Here is a 17,355-nt window from a genome sequence, read left to right as displayed (position 1 = left end):
TTTTTATGGAATGAAGAAAGATAAGGAAATATTACAGAAAATATCATTCAGAGGTTGTGAGTGTTTGAGACAAAGAGCTAATAGTCATTAAAATACCAAGTGATGATCCTCCGGTGCAAAACTCACTTGAAAAATTAGTCAGCTGAAAAGAAACATGCTGCAAACTGTATGGATGCCTGCTTCTACTCCTTTCTATTATGAGATGTATGAAAGTCAATGTATTTGCAGATTGTGAATGGTGACACCGCAGACCGTTAGATGGTGTCTGATGGATCTGTGTTGTGCTGGAGAGTAGGACAGAATGATGAAGCTGGTCGGGAACGAGAGAATGGCCAGGTTGGATTTGTAGTGAAATCTTCTCCTTCAAGGAGCCAGCGGATCTTCTGTGGAGAAAAACAAATGGTTTGCCTTGGAGAAGGTTAGTGACTGAATACTAGATGCGGAGCCTGGGGCTGTATACTTACCATTGTTATTCATAAACACTTAATACTATTAGTATTTGTACATTGAGTACTGGGCAGCCAAGAAGTACAATACCTGCTGAGATCTACTAGGGCTATGGAATATGGAGTCTGTTATTTTAACGAGCTATAACATAGCAAACAATGATATCGCAGAGTGATTGTAAAGGCTTTGAAGAACGCTCTCAATAAATGTATGGATTGGAGATCTGTCCTCATCCTGTTGCTGCACTTCATGGGGGCTATGGCCAAGGAGTAAATGTATAAATGTTGTAGGAAACACCATTTCACCTATCACTTAGCTTTTCAAGAAATGTATTCTTACTAATTAGCAAATACTTCTATCGCATACAGATAAAGAGTTGGAAGTCTCAACATGAATTTTAAACACTGTTATTCCTGTGCTTTCATTTTACTTGCCACGTGCTTTACTCTGAAATAGATTCTTGACTTTGTTTTGCTTTGTAATGATTTTTATTATAAGGAAAAATTGAAATCTCAATCTCTTTTGTCTTGCAGATGGTGTATACATATGGGGAGATGACTCGTGCGATGGGTGAGTTGGACATAAACCAATCACTTATTTGTTTAAATGTCCCTAAGCAGAATCCATCAAAACTAATTTGCTTTGTAGACTTCAAACATATTCAATGCCACTAAAGCTTGATATTACTATCGACACTCAAGCTATTCAAGGAGTAGCCTGTGGTACTCGACATGCAGTTCTATGGACACATGATGGACTATGCTATAGTCTTGGTGACTGGAGGAATCCAATAATGCCTATTGAGCCAAACCTTAGGCCACCTGCTAATGAGGTTGGAGCTATGTTATCATGTCTAGTAGACTTTTTTCCGTGTTACCATATCTATAGACTTTTTTCCGTGTTATCGTATCTAGTAGACTTTTATCCGTGTTATCATGTCTAGTAGACTTTTATCCGTGTTACCATATCTAGTAGACTTTTATCCGTGTTACCATATCTATAGACTTTTTTCCGTGTTATCGTATCTAGTAGACTTTTATCCGTGTTATCATGTCTAGTAGACTTTTATCCGTGTTACCATATCTAGTAGACTTCTATCCGTGTTACCATATCTAGTAGACTTTTATCCGTGTTACCATATCTATAGACTTTTATCCGTGTTACCATATCTAGTAGACTTTTATCCGTGTTACCATATCTATAGACTTTTATCCGTGTTACCATATCCAGTGGACTTTTATCCGTGTTATCATATCTAGTAGACTTTTATCCGTGTTATCATATCTAGTAGACTTTTATCCGTGTTACCATGTCTATAGACTTTTATCCGTGTTACCATATCTAGTAGACTTTTATCTGTGTTACCACATCTAGTAGACTTTTATCCGTGTTATCATATCTAGTAGACTTTTATCCGTGTTACCATATCTAGTGGACTTTTATCCGTGTTACCATATCTAGGAGACTTTTGTCCGTGTTACCATATCTAGTAGACTTTTATCCGTGTTACCATATCTATAGACTTTTATCCGTGTTACCATATCTAGTAGACTTTTATCCGTGTTACCATATCTATAGACTTTTATCCGTGTTACCATATCCAGTGGACTTTTATCCGTGTTATCATATCTAGTAGACTTTTATCCGTGTTATCATATCTAGTAGACTTTTATCCGTGTTACCATGTCTATAGACTTTTATCCGTGTTACCACATCTAGTAGACTTTTATCCGTGTTATCATATCTAGTAGACTTTTATCCGTGTTACCATATCTAGTGGACTTTTATCCGTGTTACCATATCTAGGAGACTTTTGTCCGTGTTACCATATCTAGTAGACTTTTATCCGTGTTATCATATCTAGTAGACTTTTATCCGTGTTACCATATCTATAGACTTTTATCTGTGTTACCATATCTAGTGGACTTTTATCCGTGTTACCATATCTAATAGACTTTTATCCGTGTTACCGTATCTAGTAGACTTTTATCCAGGTAACCATATCTAGTAGACTTTTATCCGTGTTACCATATCTAGTAGACTTTTATCCGTGTTATCATATCTAGTAGACTTTTATCCGTGTTACCATATCTAGTGGACTTTTATCCGTGTTACCATATCTAGTAGACTTCTATCCGTGTTACCATATCTAGTAGACTTCTATCCGTGTTACCATATCTAGTAGACTTTTATCCGTGTTACCATATCTATAGACTTTTATCCGTGTTACCATATCTAGTAGACTTTTATCCGTGTTACCATATCTATAGACTTTTATCCGTGTTACCATATCCAGTGGACTTTTATCCGTGTTATCATATCTAGTAGACTTTTATCCGTGTTATCATATCTAGTAGACTTTTATCCGTGTTACCATGTCTATAGACTTTTATCCGTGTTACCACATCTAGTAGACTTTTATCCGTGTTATCATATCTAGTAGACTTTTATCCGTGTTACCATATCTAGTGGACTTTTATCCGTGTTACCATATCTAGGAGACTTTTGTCCGTGTTACCATATCTAGTAGACTTTTATCCGTGTTATCATATCTAGTAGACTTTTATCCGTGTTACCATATCTATAGACTTTTATCTGTGTTACCATATCTAGTGGACTTTTATCCGTGTTACCATATCTAATAGACTTTTATCCGTGTTACCGTATCTAGTAGACTTTTATCCAGGTAACCATATCTAGTAGACTTTTATCCGTGTTACCATATCTAGTAGACTTTTATCTGTGTTACCATATCTAGTAGACTTTTATCCGTGTTATCATATCTAGTAGACTTTTATCCGTGTTACCATATCTAGTAGACTTTTGTCCGTGTTATCATATCTAGTAGACTTTTATCCGTGTTACCATATCTAGTAGACTTATAACATCTCCTTCAGAGCGAAGCAGTTCTGCTGACAGCTGTTCAACATAGTCCAGTTGTGCAAGTAGCCTGCGGAGATAGACATACAGTCTTTCTGTATGAGTCCGGCTGTGTTGCTACCCTCGGGTGAGTAATTACCCATTATATGACGTATTGTTGCTATATCATTAGTCTTACACTTTCTACACAGACTCTCGTAGCATACTCAGCATGACAGAGAAGCAGAGAGACGGTTGTACATTGTCAGATCAACTGTATCTATAGTGATGCGTTCCAACTAAAACAACCAAAATGTGGCTATGATATTTTTAGGTTTTAGAAGATTTGGCTAGACACACTGAAAAGGTGTTCCATGATTCTGTAAAAATATTTTTTCCTAACTAGTCGTTATCGGAGGCTGTAGTTTGCTATGATACAAAGTTTACTCGCTAGAGTCGGAATGTGCCTGCGCTGGCATAGCAAATGACTCACCTTTGTTAAATTCACCACTTATATCAAAGATCAATTAGCTATTGGTTTATCAAAATTACCATTTCCATTAATCAAGCAATCTTTTACTGCTATGAATTTTTACGATCAAAAAAGACAGAATAGAGAAGTAACTCGATCAGATTTGTTCGTACCAGTAGTAAAAATAGATACGTTGCCTCAGATTAACTGCAGTTGACAGCAATTTGTGTAGCTCCTTTATCTAAATGGTTAAATTATTGTTCGAGAAATAATCTAGTTAGTGAGCAATTATTGTCTACAAAACTAAACAGGCTCAGTTACTCAATTTCTATTGTACTCTCACTGACCTTCAACTCTGAACTCTCACCCACCTTCAACTCTGACCTCTGTTTTAAAACACTTTTAAATAATGCGTCATTGATTGTTTTCTTTTTAATGCACAGAGACACTACAGATACAGATAGCTTCAAAAAAGTGACACTGTACTACATTACATATAATTCGTTCATTGGCGACAGGGCAAATAATAGATTTTAAGCCTTGGTCGCTCGTAGTAGTCGCCGATCATCAAACTAAAACTGCAGTTCACTCGCAGATGTCAGAAAATTCAATTGATTTTTACAGGCAGCATTTCGTCTCAGCTCATGGCATCAGTTTCCACTCGTCACGTTTACATCTAGTTGGTTTTACTGGCTTTAATCTCTTTTTCAGCCGAGTCACTGAAACTAACGGTAATGAAACTTTGTTGGTCTCCGTATGCCTGCTATTTTGTTTACACAGTTTTGTGCTTCTACATGCATGTTTATAGTTTGTGTTATTACCTTTTGCAGTCTACTCAGTCTCATTATTCTCCTATAGTTCCACATTGACATAGTAATAGTGTTCATCTTCATCACCTTTCTTTCATTCCCTCAAGTATCAACCATCTAGCTCTAGCCTCTTTGTATACTCCTGTCTCTTTCTATACAGCCCCTCCTTTACATGCATGCCCCTTTTTGTCTCCCGTCTCATCCTCTCTATTGTCTCCCTCTCAGTTTTTGCTTCTTTGTCACTCTTTTGACATACTTTATAGTGAGTGCCTTCTTTGATTTACGTAGTTATCAGTTTAGTGTTGAGTGTTGGCAAGTTAGACTTCCCAGTACTCGATATACTCAATACTCAGATGCATTAAGATGCGTTGGCTCTAACCTTTGCAGAGAAAACAACCATGGTCAATTAGGTACCGGCTACTCTACGTCATCCGTTTCTCCACAAGTTCTCCCTGATCTTGATGATGTTCGACTCATCTCCTCAGGCTATAACCATTGTATGGCAGTCACAGGTACCCTTTTACTTCATTCTATGACGAAGGAGTGTGGTATGTTCTGCGTCCAGTATTGGTTATCTAGCGCTAGTCATCTAGTTCTACATAGGCGCTCAACAATCTAGGTATTCCCGCTTGACTTTAAAAGGCTCATCACAGTTTGTGGAACAATCAGTAGCATTTTGTAACCTTTTATGGCACAAGAGCTACTTATGAATATTACTGTTTTTTAAAACCTGAACACCTTTAGTTTTGATAGCTGGTTATTGCACATACTTAGCCTTTCCTTGTTGATTAGATCTAGAAACAAGAATGCAATAAAATATATGCTTCATGATTACCATAAGCGTATGCTGGTTCATCGTATATTCTTGTATTCATTTTAGTGACACAAACTGATTAATATATAATGTGGTCTGTACTTTTGATACTATTGCTAGGCGCTATGAGACACTAATTTGGTGTTTGTTTCCACGTTTACCGCTAGAAATCATTGAACTTGTTGACTTATGAACCGCAAACCCTTTATTCATTTAATTCACCTTTTGCTTGTATGTCTGATGCTTGTTCTTGACAAACCAGATATAAAGTTTATGCTGATTCCATTCTTCCATAATCAGATTAAGTGTGTGTGTGTGTGCGTGCGTGCGTGCGTGCGTGCGTGCGTGCGTGTGTGTGTGTGTGACTAACTGAAGACACTTTCTATGTAGAGGCTGGTGAGCTCTACTGCTGGGGTCATGGCAAGGCGATTGGATACAAATACAAGGATATCCCACGCCCGACTAAGAAGCTCTCCCATTTTACCAATATTGTACAACTGGTTGGTGGTTCTGTACACAGTCTAGCCCTCACAGGTATTAATATAGTCATGGACTCCGTACGCAGTCTCGATCCGGGTGTCCTGTTATAGTTGTTCCTCTTCTCTAATATGTAGCCCAATTGTGCTAATAAAGACAGCTATTTTTCTAATTTTAGAGCGACAGTAAAACATATGCAAATAGAGGTGTTTGTGACCTGTACATCTCACTACAGCTCACGCAATAGTACTTACAGGATTTATATACCTCATTCTGTGACCTGCACATTTTACTGTTGACTACACAATACTTCAACCATTCTGTTTATATATCTTTAGGCAAGCTAAAAATAAAAACATTTCAACTGTTTCATATTTGGAATATTTTTAACTTTGGGAGTATGAAACTAGAGAGTAGTAGTGAGAGCATCTGTATTTGGAAGTACATTGAAGTACATTCTGTTTGAATGCATGATACTAAATTTAAAGTAATTCAATGGTTGACCCACAATAAATATTTCTGTTTCAGCTTTTCCTGAATAATCATATACAAAGTTTGGTGAAGGAATTTAATATAAGAAAAATATGAAACTAAGCGCTATTCCATTATTAAATTATTATGAATGTAAACAGGTTTTCGGGACTTCTAAAATGATTTACAGTTGCTGTCTCTGTCACTCACATTGCTATGAACGACTAGGATACATGAACTACAGTCATGCAAACCCAACTGTTGCAGAGAATGGCAATGTCTACAGCTGGGGCAGTGGCCTAGATGGACAGCTCGGCCACGGAGAGGGTGAATTGTTTCTATCCAAGCCAGCTGGTCTGGCTGATGTACTCTCACAGCGACGGATCCGTCAAATCGCTGCTTCTCATTCTCTTTCAGCTGCCCTTGCAGGTCTGTCCTTCATTTTACGTCTTCCCTTCTTCTACATAACTTTCCAGTTTTTATTATTTTACAAGCGGAATGTCCAGCATTGCCCGGGTAGTGATCCCAGGGCTGATACTCCCCCTAAAAGGCCCATTAGGTTCGGCCCAAAATCACGTTTTAGGGTGGTTTTCAGACCATGGGGCACTGTCAGTGAATTTGCTACTTTAGGGGGTGTTTCCACAAGCAAGCCAGTAAAAGGGCCCATGCTCATTAAGGTTTTATTCGGCCAAAGTAATACCAAGAAATTGCACCGAAATTCCGGTCTTCATTTTAAAGCAGATTGCTGCTGCTTGCTTGCTAACAGGAAGGGAAAAGAGACAGTCGACCCTGCATCATCTTAGCAACCCTTTAGCAATATATTCAGAATGAATGATATGATATTTATTTCATTGATATTCATTATGTTTTTCTTTGTAAATGAAAATGATGATCTGATGGTTGTTTGGAATCAGTTTTATTAACCCTTTTGCAGGCATAGCGACATTTTGTCGTATGGCGATACTGACGTTAGTGGGCAGAGCAACTATTATGTCGCCACACGAACGGTTTATATAAATTGATTTATGGTTAGCTAATTGCCTTTTTTTGTTTAATTTTTTTACCAATAGTAAACTACATTATATTTGTTTCTGTTAGCAACAAAAAAATAAGCCGTTTGCAGAAGAAAAAAAATCCATCGTTTTTGCAATACTAAACAAACGAAAAATCCGAAATACAAACGTATTTAAAATTGAAAATTTTGTTTGTAGGTTTTTTTTCTTTATTAATGCATGAATCATATTGGATGTTTAGCGGGGCGTGGAACCTGGGTGTCCTCTAGGGAACTCCCAGTGTTTAGGGGGTGTATTTCAAATTGATCAACCAGGTGATTGGGGGTACAATATCCAAATTCAAATTGACCAACCAGGTGATTGGGGGTGCAATATCCAAGTCTGGGCTTATCCAGGTGGGTGTTTTTTTCAGAGTATCAACCCTGGGGTAGTGATAGGCTTTGCACAGAAAATTATTTTTGTTTAATATATAACAACAGCTACCAGTTCAACTTTTAAACTTCATATCATGAGGAAAATGTTTTGTGCAGGTCAAATAAATTAAGAAACAAAATGAAACAACTATAAAAGTGTTTAAATGTAAATATGAAATAATTAGCAAGTAATAGCTAAATTAAGTCTGTTTTGCTACGATTACAATAAAAGATGATCTGGTAATGATGCAATTAATATGAACTGAAAAAACAAAAAAAAATCCTGAATATGTTGAATTAGTAATAGCAATTCTTGCATAGAAGTGTGTGTGTGTGTGTGAATAAAAAAGGTTACAGCTCTAGCAGAAGCCATCCATCAAAACTTTGAATATGATGATACTGGTACCCTTTGATACAGGTACAAATGTACAAATGAGATATCGGACTGTCTTTGGTTGGTACTTTGTCTGACCGAACAGAGAGAGAGAATGTAAAGGCAATTCCTACTCGAGATAATACAATTGTCTGCGTGAATAGTATTAATTTGTACTGATTTAACAATCGGAACTTATGAAAAACCGGAAATAGAAGTGTTACGCACATTTGAAATTGAAACGGCACATTTGAAAAATTACAAATTAAAAAAATAGGTAACAGTAGCAAGAAAATTAGTTTTTAATCAATTTAAAAAATAACAAATGCAAAAAGTAATATTAGTTGATAATCATACGTGCACATTTGCACCGTATGCGTGTGCATACCAGTATATGGTATATAAGAGTGTTTGTATTCTAAGGATTGTATAGCTTAGTGGTTAAACGCAAGGGTTGCAACTCGCAGTTGCAATCTCTGAGTTCTAATCCAGCACGAAGCGAGCTTTCCATTCCAAGATTTGAATAGTTATAACTGGACAGGCAGACATCTGAACAGACGACGACAGACGATGACAAACTTTGAGATTTATACATATAGATAATCCCTTATTCATTTGCAGAAGATGGTCTCCTCTATCTCTGGGGAGCTCAGTCTATAGATAATCCCTTATTCATTTGCAGAAGATGGTCTCCTCTATCTCTGGGGAGCTCAGTCTATAGATAATCCCTTATTCATTTGCAGAGGATGGTCTCCTCTATCTCTGGGGAGCTCAATCTATAGATAATCCCTTATTCATTTGCAGAGGATGGTCTCCTCTATCTCTGGGGAGCTCAGTCTATAGATAATCCCTTATTCATTTGCAGAAGATGGTCTCCTCTATCTCTGGGGAGCTCAGTCTATAGATAATCCCTTATTCATTTGCAGAAGATGGTCTCCTCTATCTCTGGGGAGCTCAGTCTATAGATAATCCCTTATTCATTTGCAGAAGATGGTCTCCTCTATCTCTGGGGAGCTCAGTCTATAGATAATCCCTTATTCATTTGCAGAGGATGGTCTCCTCTATCTCTGGGGAGCTCAGTCTATAGATAATCCCTTATTCATTTGCAGAGGATGGTCTCCTCTATCTCTGGGGAGCTCAGTCTATAGATAATCCCTTATTCATTTGCAGAAGATGGTCTCCTCTATCTCTGGGGAGCTCAGTCTATAGATAATCCCTTATTCATTTGCAGAAGATGGTCTCCTCTATCTCTGGGGAGCTCAGTCACCTAAACTATCTGGTCAAATAGAAGCTTCGGCTTTCAGACCTCTTCTTGTAAATTTAGGACCAGTTCAACTCAGCCACGTAGCCTGTGGACTGAGCCATATGGCAGCTATAGCTGGAGCACTTCCTGAGTGTAAAGAGAAAGCAGGTATCTTTTTTATGCAATGTTACTGCTCCTGGTTTTTGTATGCTTCCGCCTTTGCAAAGCATTTGCGATATAACGGTAAGAGCCAAGCCAACTATATATATTACAGTAAGGGATAAGGCTATGCGATATAACAGTAAGAGCTAGGCTATGCGATATAACCGTAAGAGCTAGGCTATGCTATATAACGGTAAGAGCCAGGCAAAGCCATATAACGGTAAAAGCTAGGGCTATGCGATATAACGGTAAAAGCTAGGGCTGTGCGATATAACGGTAAAAGCTAGGGCTATGCGATATAACGGTAAAAGCTAGGGCTATGCGATATAACGGTAAAAGCTAGGGCTATGCGATATAACGGTAAGAGCTAGGGCTATGCGATATAACGGTAAAAGCTAGGCTATGCTTCAGCCTGGTGTGAACGATGAAATGGTTCTGTTGTCAGAAAAAAACTGCTCTAGTTGCACTAGCTAGAGGATCTCTGGTCATGCCACCATATAGATGAATATGCTATGATACAAACCAGTGTTAATTTTGAAGCATACTCTGTGATTGACAAAGATACCACCGTAATTTAAAGGCCTATAGACTTGACTTTCTTACGTCATTACATAGCATTGCTGTTCTTACCATTTCTTTTGACAACCGAGAATTTAGTTTTACGATTATGATCACAAATGAAAATCGTTCCCCTGGCACGGACAACCTACCCTATAATCTCATTGGTGGTCTGTCAACATTGGTCAAAAACCTGTTTTCTCTCACACGCTCCAAGTGGTTGATGTAGCAAGAGTAATCATCTGTTTTTCACTTTAGGATCAACACTAGTTGAATTAAAGAATGTTACAGATGTTTATGCTTTGTGTAGGAGAAGGAAGAGATACTCACGATGAAGATCACTTCAGCATTCCAACGCAACCTAATTCAAAACCCTATCAGGAGCCTGTGCAGGTAAGTACTCTTTGTATGTCACTTAATAGCTTGAGATTTCTTCTAACAGGTGCCACTCAAACTAATCAGCTATTCCCTTTTGCTCAATTTTAATTTTGCCAAAGTAGCCCTTGAGTTCTGTAACAATATTAAGTTAGATAATTACTTCTAGTCTGTAGGTAATTTTATTGTCTGTATCTACCTGCGCTGTATGATGCCTCTAGTCTGTAGGCAACTTTGTCTGTATTTACCTGCACTGTATGATACCTGTAGTCTACAAGTAACTTGACCGTCTGTATTTACCCGCGCTGTATGATACCTGTAGTCTACAAGTAACTTGACCGTCTGTATTTACCCGCGCTGTATGATACCTGTAGTCACTCAAAATTTGATGGATCCAAGTATTGGTCAGTCATCAGTTGTTATCAGTTTGAGTTTTAAGGAACTGCAATTTAAACAAGCTTCGTATATAATCTCCCTGAATGCTGCATGTATATAATCTCCCTGAATGCTGCATGTAAATGTATATAATCTCCCTCAATGCTGCATGTAAATATATATAATCTCCCCCATGCTGCATGTAAATGTATATAATCTCCCTGAATGCTGCATGTAAATGTATATAATCTCCCTGAATGCTGCATGTAAATGTATATAATCTCCCTCAATGCTGCATGTAAATTTATATAATCTCCCTCAATGCTGCATGTAAATTTATATAATCTCCCTCAATGCTGCATGTAAATATATATAATCTCCCTGAATGCTGCATGTAAATGTATATAATCTCCCTGAATGCTGCATGTAAATGTATATAATCTCCCTGAATGCTGCATGTAAATATATATAATCTCCCTGAATGCTGCATGTAAATGTATATAATCTCCCTGAATGCTGCATGTAAATGTATATAATCTCCCTGAATGCTGCATGTAAATATATATAATCTCCCTGAATGCTGCATGTAAATGTATATAATCTCCCTCAATGCTGCATGTAAATGTATATAATCTCCCTGAATGCTGCATGTAAATTTATATAATCTCCCTCAATGCTGCATGTAAATTTATATTCATTAGCCATGCTCGATATAAATGAATGAATAGGCATGTATTTACCACAAATCCTGTCTGGTGTCATCATCAGATGCCGACAGTTTCAAGTCCACAATTGAGAACTCTCAGGCTAATAGATATGTTTTACATTCCGGTGCTTGCAAATCTTAAAGAGAAATTGTCGGAGCAGGCTTAGACATTGTAACTAAAACTAAACAGTTGTCATATACTGACTGTCTGATGTTGCTGTTTAGGAGCCATAAATCACAGGCAATTCACTTGGGAGGCGGCAAGTTGAATATGAGTTGCGATTCAAAAGTTAAGGTTTGCTGGTTAATTTACCTTATTTTCCGGACTATTAGCCACTCCCCTATATAAGCCGCATCTGCTCTAATTTTAAAGACTGATAATAAAACAATACATAGGCCGCACCTTTTGTATAGGCTGCAGAACTCATAACAGAGATCTTTAACACGGCAGCAACTTTGCTGGTTAAAACGGAGCAGAAGCAACAAAAAGAACCAGTATTTAGACCATAAAATAACCAGCATACCTCCCGCTTCATATTAATCATCTTCGCTGAAACCCATGAAATCGTCTTCTTCAGTGCCGGAGTTGAACAATCTGATCAGCGTTTCGTCACATCTGTCCCCGTCTGCCTCGCTCTCGGTGTCACTATCTTCCTCTGGTGAAGTTGACTCTGAGGGTGCGGCGCTCTTGCGAAGCAGTCTCGCCTTTCTAAACCTGTTGGTGATGGTGGATTCTTTCACAGCACTCTACGCTGTTAGGATCCACTGACAGACATTAGAAAAAGATACTTTTTGCATGCGGCTGGTTTTTTAATACTGGTTAGTCTTCCCCTAACGGTGAAAGAAAAAACCACAGAATAGCTGCAGCCTCTAAATAAGCCGCATGGCTCAAAATATCTCAAAAAAAGTAGCAGCTAATAGTCCGGAAAATACGGTACGGTGATTGTGATAGCTATACATTACACTATCTACTCTCTCAACTTTCTTTGTCTGAATTTCAGAGGCTTACTGGTCAGACGTGTAGAAAAAAAACTACAATAGGCGAATTTTATGCAACTCCAATGGTCGAGAGCGATCAAGGTAAGAAGAGCTATTCGCTGTAACTATGTCAGAGCAGATTCTGTGACACATTTTTTCCAAACTCGTCTCTATGTACAGACTCTGTATTTTGTTTGTTTTAGAAAAATCTGCCTTACCCGACTCAATACTTCTTCCTGGATTTAAATTGCCAGCCTTACTTGATGCTTCAACCAGCCGGCAGCCAATCAGTTCTGCCACAAACCGACACAAGACCTTTGCCACTCGCGAGTCTGGAAGCTCATCTAATTCACCACATCGTCCTCACATGAGTTCTTTTACTCGGGGCTCTTCCTCAAAATCTGCTGCTAACCGCACTCAAGAATCACCAGAATTAGCACAGAGTTCTGATGAAGAGGTACCAAGTCTGCTGCCAATGGTGACAATAACCAAGAACCAATCACATGTAGCTTTTTCACATTCTAACGAATTACACTCCAGCACAGAACTGATAGAGCATTTGCATGTGAGATTATTAAGCACTCTTTCACTTCACACCCTAATAGTTTTTGTTCAACTACCAAAGCTTATTGCGCATCTATTTATCTTCTAGGTTTTCATGGTAACTGTTGCGCATCTATTTATTTTCTAGGTTCTTATGCTAACTGTTGCGCTTCTATTTATTTTCATGGTTCTCATGCTAACTATTGCACATCTATTTATTTTCATGGTTTTCATGCTAACTGTTGCACATCTATTTATTTTCATGGTTCTCATGCTAACTGTTGCACATCTATTCATTTTCATGGTTCTCATGCTAACTGTTGCACATCTACCCTACAGGATGAAAATATTCAATGGATTTACTAATTCGCGAGTTTGTGTACATTCAAATCCGCGAATTATTATAATCCGCCAATAAGTAGTTTTATTTTAACACAAGGGAGAATAACTACTACCTAAAATTAAAAATTAGCCGCTAGGCAGAGTTAGTAAACGTAGTTGGGTTCCAAACTCTTGTAAAATCTTTGCCGGTGCTTTGAGTTAAGCCCATCGCCAATACATCACACTTTATTACAAAATTTTTCAATGTTTGCACAAGTTATTCGGCATGGCATCTTCATCAAAAAAGATCTGCAGTTCTCTACGTTGAAAAAACTCATAATGTACAACAAGTTGTTGGTTCACCAAAGGCCTCCAAATTGAACATTCATGAAAACCTCTGGATGCTGCCAAAAATTTATAGCTTAGCATGATCGACATAACATTTTTAGCTAAACAGAAACCTAAACACATGGTATATGCACGTGAAGGTTTTACTCTATTGCTAGCTGCCTTCACGAATTAATTTATTCGCGAATGTGTTCATCCGCGAATAATTTTGGCCACGAATATGCATGAAAAGACAACTTTCGCAAAATTTAACTCCACGAATAGTTTCATCCTGTAGGGTATTTATTTTCATGGTTCGCATGCTAACTGTTACACATTTGTTTATTTTCATGGTTTTCATGCTAACTGTTGCACATCTATTTATTTTCATGGTTCTTATGCTAATTGTTGCGCATCTCTTTATTTTCATGGTTCTCATGCTAACTGTTGCACATCTATTTATTTTCATGGTTGTCATGCTAATTGTGGTCTTGTAGAAAGTCCCTGGTGACCAGAAACATCATTCAGCTGCCTCTAGAGCTGCAGACGAGAGACAAAATCTGTCAGTGGCTGAGAGTTTCCCTGTGGGCTTCAGCATTCCCAACTTTGCACCTTTGACCAAGGAAACCGAGAGATCAAATAATGTTGGCGTTTGGAACCCTCATCGTAACTCCATATTCAATCGCAATATCTTCTATCAAGAAAATGCTTCTCCTAACTCTGGCATGAATGCAAAAATGATTGGTTTTTTGGATATGTCAGAAATACAGCTAATAGATAAGCCAGCAGGTAATCCTACTAAACGAACAGCAAAGTTTGGTGAAACGAGTGAAAGTGCAGCAAGACACTCGAGGCTGTACAACAAGGAAATGGACTTGAGAAACAATAGAAATTTAAACAAGAGCAGACAATTCTGTGCAGACAAGGTGAGAGAAAGTAGCATAGAGAAGCGAATATATGATAAAAAGCGAAGATAACTACCACTGTACCAATTTATGGGTTGCTACTGTATATAACTACCGCTGTACCAATTTACAGGCTACTACTGTATATAACTATTGCTGTACCAGTTTTTGGGTTGCTACTGTATACAACTATCGCTATACCAATTTACAGGTGGCTACTGTATATTACTCTCACTGTACCAATTTACGGGTTGCTACTGTATATTACTCTCACTGTACCACTTTACGGGTTGCTACTGTATATTACTCTCACTGTACCAATTTACGGGTTACTACTGTATATAACCTCCGCTGTACCAATTTACGGGTCGCTACTGTATATCTCAAATAGTGAGCAAGTTCATTTCTGTTGTAGGTAAGTGGTCATGTTAGACCTCCGTTTCAAAAGGTGACAAGGAGAAGTCAAGTAAGGCCTCTACCAAAAGGGTCTCCAATACACATATCAATGGAGAGGCCACAACTCCTCCTCGAAAAGCATTCCACTTTTTTACCAAATGTATCAGAAGATTCTCAAAGATTGCTTCCATCTCCTTCCAAACTAGTTGATAGCCTCAGATTGCACTATCGTAGTGCCCCTACTATGCTGAGCAGCTCACGTCAGATGCGACAAGACCCCGTGCAGGCTCATCCACCTACTCCAGACTTCTCAAACGCTATGACTAAGTTTAACATATCAAACACTGAGAAAAGCAGTGTGAAGCATTGACAACTGCATCTCGGTTGGCTAGAGTCTCATAAGAGTGTGTGCTGGTGCTGTGTTTATTGGTGCTACCAGCATTTGCCTTCTGTTTTTTAGCTGGTTTTATCCAATTCTTTAGATTACATAACTAACAAATTTTAAGATTAACCAAATAATCTGGTTCCGCATAGAATTATGTGTGTGCTATATTGTCACTGACATGGCTAGACTGGTGCTTGCACAACCACCTTCATTGTGCTTTCTATATTCCTATGACTAAACGCGCACAATTGCTCATCAGTTGTTTAATATTGCTATTTTACATGACATCTAATTTACAGTTTTTATTGCAGACTCACCCCATTTTATTTTGTTTGTCCAAATACTGCGGACATGGTAGGGGTATTTGCCGTCATTATCTAGAATTATAAATGAACACTTATTAGAGCATTATTCAGACAAGCGCAAGCATAGGCTAACAAACAGTGATGAAATTTCATGACTCAGTTGAAGAAAAGGAACGTTGCCTGTTCTGTTTCTAACAACTTTCGGGAAAACAAAAAATACAGCTTGCAGTTATGTTGTTTTTTAACACAGAATGATCAGTTGTTGTTATGCATCTATGCGTCATTCCCCACCGCTAAGCTAATACTGTCAGTGCACAGGTTGAGAACTTCCCTGATTCATATATATATCAGTAGTATATAGCCATAGCTGATGCTAGTATAATAGTCACATCTGATACTAGTATAATAGTTACAGCTGATACTGGTATCATATATATATATGAACATATACAGTATATATATACACATATAGTCATGCTACAGACTGCATTGGTTTGGCTATTGAAGTCTCATCAGCTCAGAGCAGGCAGGGGAAATAAATCCCATTGCCAATCAGAGTTGACTTCCTGTCATGAAACAACTAAGTTGCCTCACAGACTTTAAGAAAGTCAATCTACTGACAACAGAGTGCTCAAATCACAAAAGTGATGGGCTATGCATGAAGGCTAATAGTGCCGCACCTCTCACGGAGAGCTCAACCAAACCGAAGCAAGGGAGCATATAGCCTACATGCATGTATATGTATGTAGATACATGTATATATATATGTACATGTCCAGCCCATACCCAAATTACTTCTTTTACAGTTTGAAGTATGTCCTTCACGTTAGTTCGCGTTTGCATTCATTGTTTTATATTATATGTTATGATGCCTAACATGGCTCTTTCTATTCTTTTCTGGATGGTTTGCACCTTCCTCTCCATGTCGCTCATTAAGCCCATGTTCCTACTCCATATGTCACCGCTAGTAGACCCACCGCTGGTAGACCCACCGCTAGTAGACCACATGAATTTAATATTTTACTCTTCGGTTATATGGATACATTACTCTTAAAAATATGTATACGGCACATATTTTGTAAACACAGTTAATACTTGTATGTATACCGTGTTTTTCGAACGGCCCCATCTCGTTTTTGTGTTTTGTTTACCTTTCCCCAGTTGGTTTTTCTCTTGTAAGCTAAAACTCAGTCCAAAGTATATACCGGTACATTCTTCTACTAGTTCTATGTCGTTGTTACTCACTTCAACTGTGCTTGGTTTTTTGTTGGTCCAAACACTACTTTGTCTTAGCTATATTTATTTCTAGTCCACATTTTGTGCTCTCACCAGGCAAGTCTTGCATCATCCTCTCAAGGTCTTTAGCATTCTTTGATCATGTTTTTAGAACTGCTGTGAAGAGTTTAGATCGTACAGTGTCTTACACCTTTCTGAATTCCTATTCTTTTTGTATTTTTGTACATTGTTACTATAACTTTGCCGATGGTGTGTATATATATATATATATATCTCTCTCTGTATCTAATTATATCCATCTTCTACACCCTTGTCTTTTGAGGCTTCCAAGATTGCTTGTGTTTCCACTGAGTCTAATGTTGTTGAGCACTAATAAACAAATTTTTGAGGTT

General features: G+C 38.0%; 1 protein-coding gene across 3 annotated transcripts; it reads left to right on the top strand.

Moving 5' to 3' along the window:
- Nucleotides 1-293: 293 nt before the first annotated feature.
- Nucleotides 294-15,734, top strand: LOC137393814 (E3 ubiquitin-protein ligase HERC2-like). Of its 3 annotated transcripts, none has more exons than XM_068080521.1 (13): nucleotides 294-418; nucleotides 981-1,017; nucleotides 1,096-1,279; nucleotides 3,345-3,454; nucleotides 4,975-5,099; nucleotides 5,792-5,935; nucleotides 6,617-6,778; nucleotides 9,380-9,559; nucleotides 10,422-10,504; nucleotides 12,569-12,647; nucleotides 12,749-13,002; nucleotides 14,234-14,662; nucleotides 15,057-15,734. In XM_068080521.1, the coding sequence occupies exons 1-13, from the start codon at nucleotides 400-402 to the stop codon at nucleotides 15,405-15,407; spliced, it is 2,157 nt and encodes a 718-aa protein (XP_067936622.1). In that variant the 5' UTR covers nucleotides 294-399; the 3' UTR covers nucleotides 15,408-15,734. The 3 variants fall into 3 exon arrangements, with proteins under 3 accessions (XP_067936622.1, XP_067936621.1, XP_067936620.1); XM_068080520.1 differs by having other exon boundaries at nucleotides 12,749-13,023; XM_068080519.1 differs by having other exon boundaries at nucleotides 12,749-13,110.
- Nucleotides 15,735-17,355: the final 1,621 nt, after the last annotated feature.

Source organism: Watersipora subatra, chromosome 4 (assembly GCF_963576615.1).
Source record: "Watersipora subatra chromosome 4, tzWatSuba1.1, whole genome shotgun sequence".
Lineage (NCBI taxonomy): Eukaryota > Metazoa > Bryozoa > Gymnolaemata > Cheilostomatida > Watersiporidae > Watersipora > Watersipora subatra.
This window is presented reverse-complemented; position numbering and strand designations above follow the sequence as displayed.